Source organism: Phaethon aethereus (genome assembly GCF_964289735.1).
Source record: "Phaethon aethereus genome assembly, chromosome: 2".
Lineage (NCBI taxonomy): Eukaryota > Metazoa > Chordata > Aves > Phaethontiformes > Phaethontidae > Phaethon > Phaethon aethereus.
In genome coordinates, this window is record NC_138582.1 from 115,686,406 (window position 1) to 115,700,313 (window position 13,908).

At 39.3% G+C, this 13,908-nt stretch overlaps 1 protein-coding gene across 2 annotated transcripts in view; it reads left to right on the forward strand.

The window, feature by feature from the left end:
- Positions 1–13,908, forward strand: part of VPS41 (VPS41 subunit of HOPS complex) — a gene marked incomplete at its 3' end in the record, with an annotated part of 112,459 nt that overhangs the window by 46,915 nt on the left and 51,636 nt on the right. For both annotated transcript variants that reach the window (XM_082014943.1, XM_082014944.1), the window contains exons 6-8: positions 35–97; positions 1,255–1,320; positions 11,769–11,888. In XM_082014943.1, the coding sequence (XP_081871069.1) occupies positions 35–97; positions 1,255–1,320; positions 11,769–11,888 (249 nt within the window). The remainder of the gene's footprint in view (positions 1–34; positions 98–1,254; positions 1,321–11,768; positions 11,889–13,908) is intronic.

The window sequence follows — 13,908 nt, forward strand, 5'->3', positions numbered from 1 at the left end:
AAATATTTTTGGGTTTTTTTATATACTTCTTCAGGTGCAGGTGTTTGGATTGTATTCAGCGGAAGAGTTCCATGAAACATTTGACTGTCCTATTAAAGTAAGTGCTTGTTTTAATCTTTAGTAATTGTGTTGTTGTTGTCTTTAATAACAGAAAGGTCACATTGAATCTAAATGAGAGGGAGGAATACCACTTCTTTATAATGTTATTCAAGTCACTAGAAAATAGGTATCTATCTCAATATAAAAGCTTTTGATCTGGTTAGGCAGGAGGAAAGCCGATCTTGGTTTTATAAGAAGTATTATTGAGTTTTTCAAATACAAAAGGCAAAGTGAAAGAGAAATTGTCCTGTTTCGGCTGTTACCTGTCTCAACATATTTCTTTCTTTGTAGATCTGTGATACAAATTCTGAGGGTTCTGCTAACTATGAGGTCAATATTTTGCAACCAATCCTTATCTGTTAAGCCTACCTTAGGATAAGGCAATGGATGCTGATGCTGGTATACCCTGAACTTCATAACTGAGGTTACTCTTCTTGAGAGACATGTGGCTGCCTGGCTGTTGAAAAAGCATTTCTAAGTAGGCACATGGGAAGATCTAGCTTTTTTTAACAAGAAAGATTTCTTGCAGGAGGAAAGGTGGTGTAGGCAAATGGTTGCATTTTGCTGCTAGGGGTCTTCCATGTTGCAGCTGCTCTTGGGGAGGGAAAAAGGAATGAGGTCATTAAGTTTTCAAACACATCAGATGTGACTCATGTGCCTCGTAGGGCTTTACTGCTCTTACAGCTGGATCTCCCACATTTGACATGTAACACGTAAGGCAAAGAGGCTGTTTAAGGTGCATTGGTGCTACATGAGTTTGTCCTGTGACAGGGCTGAGGTGCGTGTGCTCTCTAGGCAGACCCCAAACAAGACTTAATCGGGGTAACCCTTGCTTGTGGCAGTTCAATGCTGCACAGTCCTAATTCTGCTGCCTGCTGTGCAAAAACGTAGTTGTTTGGTGTAACGTGGCCCTCGGTGTCAGGCGTGTGACTTGTCACATGTCATATAATACGGAGAATTTTCTACTTTTCTAGGCAAAACAAATGTTAATGTCTGAAACAACTAGGCTGTACTTCAGAGAAAGAACTTGGCTGTAATATTTGATACATGGCAAAGGGTTATCTAGTTTAAAGGTGCTCCCTGTAAACTCGTACTTAAGCCACAATACTCTCCTTTTTTTTTTTCCTTCTTCTTCTCCCCGACCACCCTCCCCAGATTGTTGCTGTTCATCCTCATTTTGTAAGATCTCACTTCAAGCAATTTGTAACAGGAGGGAAAAAGGTAAGCAGTCATAGTGTAATGAATTTAGGCTATCTTTAAGCAGTTTTTAAAAATAGCTCGGAAGGCTGTGTTTGTGATTTTTAACACCTAGAGCAATGGATTCTGCTTTTTCCTTCTCTTCATGCCTTGTATTTCAAAACATTCTTTCTTAATTAAGACTAATTCCAGGAGGGGTGGTAGAAAGTGTACTTTTTATGTTAAAAACGTGTTGCAACAAGTTGAGCTTCACAGTAGAAATAGTTCTGTCTACATAGACTGAAAAAAATGTCATTTGCATTTCCTAGGCCAGTGTTTCTCCATTCATTTTAATTTGTTGAAGTGGGAGCTGAAGTTAGATCTTAATACTGATCTTTTACAATGCATGCTGGTTTTAGTGCTTGGGATTTTTCTTCTGCTTTACCTGTGGGTGGTTTTTGTTTTGTTTAAACAAAACAAAACAAGTGTATTCATCAGTTCCTGTTCATGTGTGGGGTTTTTTGTTTTTAAAGTAATTCAGGGGAGCTCTTGGTACAGTAGAGCTCCCACTTTAAGTACTTGTATCTGTGTAGTTAAAGTCTTCTACTTAGGGCAGTTGTTATTTTAAATGTGCATTTGGTGTCTTATTGGCATAGGGTTCAATTCTGACTTCCAGATTACAGCTGTTTCCAGGTCCTAAAAGTATTTTGTATCACATTTTTACTCAAAATATGGAAAGTTTGCTTTGGAACAGTTTCTTGAATTCGTGGAATTTTCCTGTTGCCTTCTCTTATGAATTAAGGATGAACAGTCCTCACTTACAGATGCATCAAACCAAATGCCATGGGCTCTCCCTTACCAGCATGTAAGAAATACAGACTTCTAGTGCTGAACACAACTTAATTTTCATTAACAGTTCAATATATTTCAAAGCATAGCTGTGTTTTATTTTGCTTTTTAAATGGCATGTATGCTTGACAGATTTTTCTGGCTGGTCGGCATTGCTGTTGTCCTTAAAATAATGCACAGTCAAGTGTATCTCTTTGTCAACCACCAGTTTGTGAAGCTTTTTAGTGCTGATAAAAGTGGTATGGAAAGAGAGAAGCAGGGAATTAATAGAACCGGGCTCTGTCAAGTGGTAAAAGAGCTTGCATTCACCTGATGCTGAACAGAAAAAAACATCAGGGAGTTAACACATTCTCTTTGGTTATCTTTGATTACTTGACAGGTTGTTTTATATTCTATCCTCTGGGGAATGGTATACTCATTCTTAATGCATTCATTTTTTGCTGAGGAACTTTCCTCTTCAGGAAAACTTTAATTGACATCTTAACACAAGGTATTTAGCATTGAAATAAATGTCCCTCGATGCCTGTAATTTGATTTTATTGATACATAAAACCAACAAATAGAGCCTCTTAGCCTTGTGGTAGAAACCCTTCCCCTTTTCTCCTCTTCTCCAAAAGGAGTGTGTGCTCGTATAACAGCAGCAACAAAATGCTCTATGAAAATTCAGAAAGTTAAATTCCACCTACTTGCTTATTGAAGATGTTTTTTTATTTTCTGAAAAGAAAAAGCCCTTGGAAAACATTGCTGCTTTTTATTTACATCTCTTCTCAAGTGTAAAGCCAGAGAGCTGCACGGGGGCAGCAGGAGAGTTAGTCCACAAGAGCGAGGAGAAGGAGGCTGAAGCATACCACCTTGGGCTGTGGACCTCGCATCTCTCGCCCTGAGGCTGGAGGTTGTGTAGTTGGGTGAGCCCCTTCAGGGAGGGGGACGGGATCTCCTGTTGCTTCTGAAGTCTCTGCACTTTTAGCTTTTGCATGGACACAGAGACGTCGTAGCTGATAGCTGGCAGCGGTGGCAGGCATGCTGCCTGTCTTCCCCATCTGTACCAAGGTGGGGATAGCAGTTAGGACAGCGGTAAAGCTATCCTCATTTTGGATCAAACTTAAGAGAAAAGCTTTGCTTAAGGCCCTCATGTGATGTTCCTTGCCTGAGCTGCATTCAAAAACATAATATGAAGTGTGTGAGCTCTCTGCCCAAAGGGTTGCAGGGTCTATCTGGTTTTTTATTGTTCTGGGAGATGGTGACATGATGTATATTAGCATTTTAAATGTTGGGAGGGTTAAAAATTATTTGCTAAGATAATTTGAGCAGATAAAAAGACCCAGAAAGACATTTGGTCACTTCCTCAAACCACTCAGTTGCATTACACACATTGTTGTCTCAATATGAGACGTATGTTCTTGATTTTCTACTTGAATTTCATGCTGATTTTGGTTTACACTGAAACAATATAAAAAAAGCCAAACCACACGTGCCTGCAGAAAGCAAGAACTTGCCCCCTTGAGCTTAACACTCTGTTTTGTCTCATCTCAGAAAAACACTTTAATATTTGCTTACATTTCTTAATTTTATAGACAAGCATCTGCCTCAGTAGGATCCTTAATGAATAAGGTAAGGGGGTTATAACTGTAAATAACGACTGCCTTAATTTTTTGAGAAATATACAGTGTTTCATAACAATATAAAATGTATTAAAAATACACTTCTCAGTTCAAAGACCCACTGCAGAGCATTCTGCAGATGTTCAAGGTGAGCAACAATCTCCTTAAAATAAATAAATAAGAATAGAGGCGGGGGGGGGGAAGCTCAGGGATGCGCTTCAGGGATGCGTGGTGCAGGTTCTTAGTTCCCAATACAGGTGGATGTTTGGAACTTGGGTGAATTTTCCTGTGATGCTGAGATTTGCCACATTTTAGGAGCTCAGCATGACCTAAAGCTGACTTAAGAGCAGTGCTTCCTGGGGTAACTGTTTAAAATCATTGCAGATTGTTGGAAGCTTAACGCTACCGCGCATATGTTTACACAGTTGCGTATATATATAGGCATATATATATAGGCCTATACTAGAGTCCTTTAAGAGCAGTTTTTCTCTGAATGGTATTATGAACTAATTAATCAATTTAAATTTTTTTATTACTAAAGTACCAGTTTTTAAAAGTAAAGAACTTTCATTAAGCTTGGGATAATATCATTGCCACCTTTTTTGGGCTGGAAAAGCTCTTTTTTCCCGCCCATTTTTTTAATGAATGAGTGTTATCTGTGCCTAGAAATAAGGCAGGTACTGTGGAAATGTTGACATGATTGTGGTGAGAAGCAATAGATACCAAACAAAATAGAGGTGCATCCCTGCTCCCCTCCCCCTTATTTCTGCAATTAACTACAGCACCATTGTGATGACTTGGCAGATGATGGTAACCCTGAAATAATAATACTGTGTATTGTAAATAATAGGGCATTCCTGTCCGGAGCAGACAACAGAGCTTCAAAGCAAGGGAAAAGACAAATACTGTGCTATTGAAGGCCATAACCTTCTACCTTTTAAAAAAGGGTCTAATCTTAAAAAATAACAGGGTAAAAGCCAACTAAATGAGGCTGGTAAAGCTGAAAAAAAGGTGTTCTTTGTTTAACTGTTACAGTACTGGTCTTTCCCAACACATCAACTAAATGAACGTTATTGCAAAGTCTAAGTATCCATTATATCCAGAGGGTTAAAGAGGCAGAACTAACAAAGAGAGAAGGCTGAAGAATATTTCATTTCTGAAGTCAAGGTATCAGCTACTGCATCTTATGTCAAGATAACTTATGAGAGCAAGACAACTTGAGGTTTCTTCTTGGTAGAGGCATTGATGAGACTCCCAATTTCATGTTTTGATTAACATCAATAACCAGACACAAAGGTATTAATAGTGAAATTCATAGGAGAGTGAATCCTCTGGAGTGATTGAGTTGCTTTGCTGTATGTGTAGTAATTAAGAGGGTTTTTTGGGAGCTCTCTACCTAGCATGGTAATGGGCACCCAGTACAATTAAGCAAATGAATTCTGAAGCCAGTATGGGAGTTATTCAGTATCTTGAAGGATTGGGCCTCCTCATTTGCCTAGGGCATGCATTTTGTATAAGTGTTGATTTGGGTATCCAATCTGAAACATTTTAAGGGCTAGGGAGTCAAGATAAAACTGAAAATTTACACTGTGACGTCAGCAGTCACATCTTTATCTGTGTCTATAGCTACAAAATATATTTATATATATAGTGGACATAGATGTAAAAAGATACTTTTAATGCGGTCTATATTTCTTTTGCTTGAGAGGATACACTGTAACAACAGGTTTTCAAATGCAGATGGAACATGTTTGTCCTGTTTATCCTCCCAGAATTCGGGACTGCGCTTGGGTCACAACAACCCCATGCAGCGCTACAGGCTTGGGGAGGAGTGGCTGGAGAGCTGCCCAGCAGAAAAGGACCTGGGGGTGCTGGTTGACATCGGCTGAATACGAGCCGGCAGTGTGCCCAGGTGGCCAAGAAGGCCAACAGCATCCTGACCTGTATCAGAAATAGTGTGGCCAGCAGGAGTAGGGAAGTGATCGTGCCCCTGTACTCGGCACTGGTGAGGCCGCACCTTGAATCCTGTGTTCAGTTTTGGGCCTCTCACTACAAGAAGGACGCTGAGGTGCTGGAGCGCGTCCAGAGAAGGGCAACGAAGCTGGTGAGGGGTCTGGAGCACAGGTTTTATAAGGAGCAGCTGAGGGAACTGGGGTTGTTGAGTCTGGAGAAAAGGAGGCTGAGGGGAGACCTTACTGCTCTCTACAACTACCTGAAAGGGGGTTGTGGCAACGTGTGTGTTGGTCTCTTCTCCCAAGTAACTAGTGATAGGATGAGAGGAAATGGCCTCAAGTTGCGCCAGGGAAGGTTTAGATTGGATATTAGGAAAAATTTCTTCACTGAGAGGGTGGTCAAACATTGGAACAGGCTGCCCAGGGAGGTGGTGGAGTCACTATCTCTGGAAGTGTTCAAAAAAATATGTGGATGTGGCGCTTCGGGACATGGTTTAGTGGGCATGGTGGTGTTGGGTTAACGGTTGGACTTGGTCTTGAAGGTCCTTTCCAACCTTAAGGATTCTGTGATTCTGTGATTTAGTATCTGAGCATATCGATGCTAGTGCTTAAACATTAGGCTGTCTTTTCTTTGTTATAAAAGCAGAGAGAACTTTGTGTTACCTGAGGCAAATTTCTGATTGTTTAAAAAAAAAAAAAAAAAAAATCTAAAATACTACTTCAGCACTAGAATCCTGGTCTGGACCTGTGATGTCTCCTGCCTGAGTTGTGAAACAAGCTGATGTAAATTCCTTTCCACTCCAGGTGGAACAATGTCATATGCAGAGACAGGATAGCGATTGCAAACAATGCACAAGCGGGAAGAGAAATAGCATTCTTGGGGATCTGCCACTGCTGTTATGGGTAGTGGAATTTGTATGTTAAAGTCAAGTCTGCCAGGGAATGTCTCAGATTTTTTTCTTTTTTTTAATTGTCTGCTTTTTAGTGTCAGCAGCTGCACTTTGCTTTGTAAGTAGATGACCTTTACCTCTGAACCCTATGATACATGCTTCATAATAACTGGTTGGATCTTTTGACAAATTATTAAATTGTCAGGATGCTGTTTGCAGCACAGTCCATTTTTAGAAAGCAGATAGTCAGCTGTTTGGCATTATGTTGGGTAGAAGAGTACCAGACAAGAAAGGCAGATTGCTTTGTAAGCTATAAAATGTCAGTCAGTAAATACTTAAAGGCCTGGTTTAAGTGAAGAAAGAGTAAATACTATGGCAATTTTTATCCGTGCATTGGATAATTTACCGTAAGCAGGAAAGAAACTGTAGCAGCAAGCATGCCACAAGAATACAGGTCTGTGATTTGCTTGCCGTGATGTATAATGCCCTGATGTATCCCATATTACTGAGCAGATGAGACTTTCATATGTAGTGGTGTGCCGTTTGCTTAATAAGCAGATTATTTGGCTTACATTTCTTCTTTATTATTTGGATGTGCATTTGTTTTCTATGGCAAAAACCAAAATGTGCTGTAACAAGCAAATTTAGTTTGTGTAAAGAGACGATGGATCATAGTCCTGTGTGCATGTAATCTATAGATCTACATTTTGCAAATGTCTGTGTAGAAAACCTTTTTCATTGCCTGAGGTGGCAAGCAAAGAGGATCTAAACACACGAAATGTGTGAGAGCTTGTGTCTCTGCCTGCCAGGCTGCAGGACTTGCTTTCCAAGGTGCTAATTCTGTACTTCTTTGTGAATAGGTAACAGCTGGAATCTAGCAGTTGAGTTATTAAAAGTACAGACTAATAAATGTCCTATGGCATTTGTTTGTATTAAACATCTCAAAATTTCTAGCTTCCCTGTCCACGAACTACAGCAGCAGCTCCTGTTTCCTATCTCACTGCTGCCATCACTTACCTCCCAATGCTGTTGTCTACTACTGCCTCCTTTGCTTGATTTCCCTTGATTGCACCTCCAGCCCTCCCCTCCATCCACACCCCAGCTCCTGAGACAACAGCGGTTTGTGCCGATATTTTGAAAACTCATCTTCAGCTGAAAACTTGAGGCTTATATTTATTCTCTGCCTCGTTTGATCTCATCCAGTCCATTGCTGTTCCAAACAGAAGTGATAATTTTTTATTGTCGCTATATATTTTCCTAGGGATGTACGATTAAACAGTAACTCTTCATGTGGCATGCTGTTTTGTGTTACTCTCGGATATCTGTTAATCTTGGCTGTGACTGTAAATGTTGGTTTTATGCGAAAAACAATAAATATCTATAGTGATCACTTGTAACCATGGCAGTAAGGTTAGGTTTTTGTGATCTTGCCTGGCTGAAGGGAGAGTTGGTGACACAGGTGCCAAAGACCAGAACAAATGCCACAGGTAGGCGCATCTTTACACTCAGGCAAAAAAAGAACAGGCCAAGGAGAACAGGGTGAGTTTTTTCTTAATTTTTATTTTGTAAAAGAAAAACTAATCCAACAGTGCTGCAGTAGGGAAGGGTGACTCTTGAGTTAGAAACGGAAGTCTCAGCCTTTTTCCTCTGTAAAACTCCTCCAGACCTCTACAAAGAAGGTGCTATGTTGAAAAAAAGTGATGCTGCTGTGCGTAATGCATCAGTAAAAGTGTGTTTCCTTTGAAACTTTTCACTGTCTGAGAATAGACACCTTTTATTTCAGTGTTTTGAAGGTGATATTTGGTAGTGGAATGAAATGGAATTGAATTACTTCACCATATTGATACTACCAAAGCTGCAATCGTTGCCCTCTTGTTCAGAGGATTGAAAATTCCTGTAGATAGTTTAAAGACTCGGATTACATGTAATTAGTGTTAATGCTAATTGCATTATAGGCTCCATTAAATCCAAGCACTAGTCTATTCTCTTTAGTGAATGCACTCTAAAATAGAGTTTTGGAGGAGGTTAATCTCCTGGTAGTGAAAGATAGAGAGAGATGTATTCACTAATCCAAGAGAATTATATCAACTTGTTTATAAAACCAAAAAGTGTCCTGCACTGTCCTCTTGTCTCGTGCATTTCAGTGTGACTTTTTTCTTAATGATCCAGTGGACAAGCATAAGCAGTTGAGACGACTCACAAAATAATTAGTAGTGAACCATTAGAAGATTGCAATGTACTATGAAGGAGTGTGGGTGGGGACCCTTGAAGTCAAACTTTATTTTATTTTAGCTGTATTACCGTGTTGTGGTACATGCAGGAGATACTGGAAGCGTTTTCTAAGTGCTACTGTGGCAGGACTAGACAAAGGACTAGAAAGATTTACCAGAGCAGATCAAAAAGAAGAAAATATAAACTGTATTGCAGAGAATGCAAGACAGTGGTTTTTGTGGCTGCTGTTGAAATACAAGTACTGTGAATGCTGACTGCCAAAATACGGGATTTATGGGAAGTAAAGCCCTAAAATATTTTTCCCCCTACCAAAAAGACAGGAAGGTGATAGGAGGAACCCCTCCAGAAATGGTGGATTTTTGTTATGTGTCTAGCTTTTCGAAGTTTTAAATGGCTTTCTGGATTGATAAACATTTCAATATGAAGATAGAAAGGAAGACTAAGAAATAAATTAGGCTGCTTATTTTGAGAGATGCATTCAGTGGATAGCAGTTCCAAAACACATAGCGAAGTTCTTCGTTCAGTAACAGTTTCCAGGTGTTGTTATGTCAGGAATAATAAATAAATCGCATTATGTATTTCAATAAAATGCAGATAATTGCACTGCAGTTAAATCAATAAAGCATGTTTTGAGATCAATTTTTTTTTGAAGCCACAGTGTTGAGTGTCCTTTGGCTTCAGTGTTGGATCTGTTGCACTTGCTGATATGAAACAGGGAGTTCTGGGTGCTGCAGTGGTTCAGATTTCACTTTCCATCTTTATTACAGGCAATATCAGACTGTTGTCTTCTACTGCCTTGGTCTGAGAATTTAATTAAGCATGTGCTTAGAGTTGAGCATAGACTGAAGCAGGATTTTTTTTATTTTTTTATTTTCATTTCTCCTCACCGGTTCTTTCTCAGGTCATTTATTTTTTTTGCAGTTTCTTACTCAGGTAGAGTATCATGAAAAAGCATGATGTTCACGAACCATGAACAGTAACAAAATAGCTGCAAAGTGTCATTCCAAGCTCACTCTGGATTTTGTGTGTAATAAACAAACTTAAATCACGATTCAGTCATGAGCAGAAAAGACTGGAAGTTCATTTAATATAGTTGACATCAGCCAGTTTCAACGTTTCACATCATCCACATCAGTTTTCGCAGCCTTGTCCAGTAAGTCCAGATGAAAATATGTATTTTCTGCTGTTGTCTTTATTGGATTGCATGGAAAAAAAGCATCCGAGTGACAGTTCTTTTTCTGTCAAGCCTCTCCTTAGGAGTTTGTGAACTAGGAAAAAAGTAATTTTCAAGTCCGAAGCAACACAGCACTTAGTTTTCAATGTCATCCTCAGCTTCTGAGTGGAGCTAATTAGTTTGGGCTGAGGACTGCTCCTGCGTTTCACACCCACCTACCAGCCTGCTAATGGAAATTCCTCTGTAGGGCACTGCCTTATGACCGTAGATGTTACCTCTGATTTTAATGCCTTGCCTTGGTCGCTATAAAACAGCGTATCCACAAGAGATTTGTTGAGTAGCCTTTTCATACGTGGAAAAAAAACCCCTAGACTGTCTGAAAGGTGGTCCCTCATGTCAGCTTTGTGAAGGACACAGAGTCATTTTGGGTGGGGTTGAAGTGGCAAGATACACTTCAGTGAGAAGGTTCACGTCTGGAGTGCACTTCCAGCAAAAGTTTCTGGTAAACCGTCCGAGGTGGTGACTGCGTTAAACTTCTGGAGAAAATACTTGTCTTCTGGTGCCATCTTGTGGCGTTCGGAGAGAGAGACAATCTGCGTATTTTCGTGTAATGTGTAATAAGGCAGTCAGTTAAAAATCCTTTATTTCGTTAAAAGATGTTATTTTAAACAATTAGTGTCTTGTCATCTGACGTGTGGGGGTGGGAGAAGCCTTGCATGAGAAAACATGTACAGCTGGATCTTAGATCGGAGATGCTAGCAGCACAGGTACTCCATTTAGGTTTTAGTATGGTAAAAGTCCTTGCAGGTAGCAATGTTATACTTCTTAATGGTCGTTGTGCACTCATGTGAGCTCGAGTTCAGGTTGTGCATCTGGCTATGTGTGGGTGTACTCATGCAAAAGTTGGCAGGACTGGTATCTTAGACTATGATCTTCATCGATGCTGCGGCTGCTTACTTCTGTATCCCTCCAAGCGCTGCACTTTGCATCGGTCAAAGTTGATTCCATGTTATAATCCTATTAAATAACTTCCCGAAACCTTATAGGAACCGCTAAAAGAGCTGGACTGTCATGTAGCTGGGTTTTTCTTTGCTGCTTCAAAGCATTTGGTAATGTCTCTTACGCATTTAGATATTCTAAAATACCTTCCTTAGTTGCGGAGCCAGGGATTGCCCATCACAGAACTTTTATGATCAATTGTGCTTGTTGTACAGTGCAGTTTGCATGTGTGGGGCTAACACACAGCATCTCTAGAGCCCTCTTGAAGGCCGTGTAGTTCCATGTGGGGCCAAGCAAAAAGCCAAAGACCTAGGGGTCTTCGATAATTTTCTTTTGACTACACCAGGCATATGAGATATTTTTCCTATCTCCTGTTTTTTGGAGGGAAGAAGGAGCCTGTTGCCAGATCAGTGGATAGGTGTGAGGTGGCCTGGTTTCTTTACCAGCTTTCTGAAGTGTTGTCACTAGTGCTATAGGATTAGGTTCTCAAATGCCTTCATTTCTTTATCCTTAAATTGGAAATAATTTTATTTACCGTTCTCTGGAGAAACTTATCAAAGGTCTGCTTATTAATATTATTATTAAAGTAATTTGAATTCTGTAGTATACAATATTCTCAATGTATATGTACTATATGAAAATATTTTACTGTATTTGCTTTTGTTTTGTGACAAGTGTGTATTTTTGGTTGCCCTTGAATCCAAGCAGAGTAAGGGATAATGAAGCAAAAAAATACCTCCCATGCTTACAAACGGCACTGTGTCACAGAAATATTTCTTGTTGCACTTCTTCATAGCTGCTGTTATATGAGAGAGGCTGGATGAATAGATGGAAGCCTTCGGTTTTACATGAAGGGGAAGGAAATATAAGAAATGTAAAATGGAGAGGGCACTTAATTGCTTGGGCCAATAACATGGTAAGTATTTCACCTCTGTTAAATGAACAAAAATACTGCTGCATTACCCTGATATTTGAAATGTTTCAATGTTAATTGCCAAAATATTCCATTGAAAGGTGGTACATTTGAAGAATTGAGTATAAAAGGCATTGAAGGATAGTGGTTTAGATCCCATTTCTTCAGAGACGTTTCTTCTGGCGTTTCATGCTGGCTAGTCAGTGTTCTCTATATGATTGCCAATTCTGAAAAAATCGAGAAAAGTATCTCTGCATACTACTGTTAGGGGTGGTCACTACTGTACACTGTTGTATAGCAGACTTCTAACCAGTGCAATTTATTGAAGGAAAATGTCTAAGAAATGAATGCCAATATAACTCTTCTTTATGTGAAAAACAGAACATCACCACCTCCCACCACCCCAAACCTGTCTGGATTTTGTAATTTGTATTGAAGTGACATTATCATATGCACTTCTAATGTTGTAAATTATAAAAAATTACAGTAATAATGTCTTACTTTGGTAGGCCACTGGAAAAGGCTAGACTTAGGAGAAAATAGGCCCTTTTTGCTCTAAGTGTAATTCATATTTTAAAGGCAACCATTGCTTTCATGCTGAGTGTTGTATTTCACCTATCACTGTATATCTAATCGATGGGTCAAGGTCTGTGTTTTAAAGCTCAGCAGTGAGGGATATGTTTTTAAGTGTGTATCATGTCTAAATTCCAAAGTCTTATTTTAAAATGTGGTGAAAGTACTTCTGAAACACTAGCTTTTCTCCTTTTGCTGTTTTTCCCTTCTGAAAGGAAGCATTTATTAAAATATTTTAAAGTCATTGTTCTTTTATTCCTTTCAAAACCAGTTTGCTATGAAATTGTTGGAGGTGGGTTTTTGTTTATTTGCTCCCCTTTAATAACTGCATTAGTATTGAAACTTCAGTGAGTGCTTGGTTGTCATAACATTAGCTCTTTTGAAGGTTTTAATTAAAATATATATTCTAGGTGAACCTGCTGGGAATAGATAGGACAGTTGAGGAGAGCTATTCCTAGAGATGATATGCCACATCATAACACAGAATACTAATAAAATGTTGAGAGCCATATGTCAGAGACAAAAAGCCATGGTCAGGGCCTATCTTTCAATGAAAAATGAAATGACACTTGCCCTCCAAAAGATTAATATATTTGGTTATTGGCCTTTCCTTTCCCCCTTTACCTTTTTAAAAATTTCTCCATCTTCTAGCAAGGTTTTGTGTTCCACTTTTTCTTTTGAAGTCAGAGAAAATCTTTTATAGCCTTTCTTCTTACTGTGCATGGCTACCTAGTTTTTATTTTCTTATGCCTTTTTTTTTTTTTGTACACTGTATGTGAGCTTGTTACACATTGGATATTCTGAGATGGGCTCCAGGTTATTTAGGCATGGTCTAATTCTGCTTGTCAATCCATGTTTGCTGCTGTGCCCTCTTCTCCTTCTCCATGGCCAAGAGTGTAAGTTTTACAGAGACACCTGACGACCAAATCTTTAGAGGAATTAGGCTGCTTAACTCCCATTTGAAGAGATTTTAGACTCCTTCACGGTAGGAAGTTGACTCTGAAAGTCCATTTGGTTCATGAGGCAAATGGCATACTTTTAACTATAGAGGTTCCTATGCTATGGATTGGAAAGGCACTTCAAACATAAACTAGTCTATCCCATATAGGATTTGCTGCCTTGTAGAGAAACAGGTGGTGTGATATGGGTCACTTTTATCTGAAAAATATCCTTGAAGACAAAGTGGTAAGATTAATAAAGACAACTTTATTAAAATGCAATTCAAGCAAGATTGCAAATTTTATCAGATGAGCATAGAAAACACAAAGCATAAGCTCCTTGTTTGTTACCCAGAGACCTGGGCTCTGTATGTTGCAGATGCTGTAAGCTAACCTTGATGGCTGTTAACCTAAGAGATGCCAATGGGAATGTGTTCCATACTCACAGTTCTTCAGTGACAAAGATCACTGGGGAAAAAACAAAACAAACCAAAAAAACCAAAACAAACCAG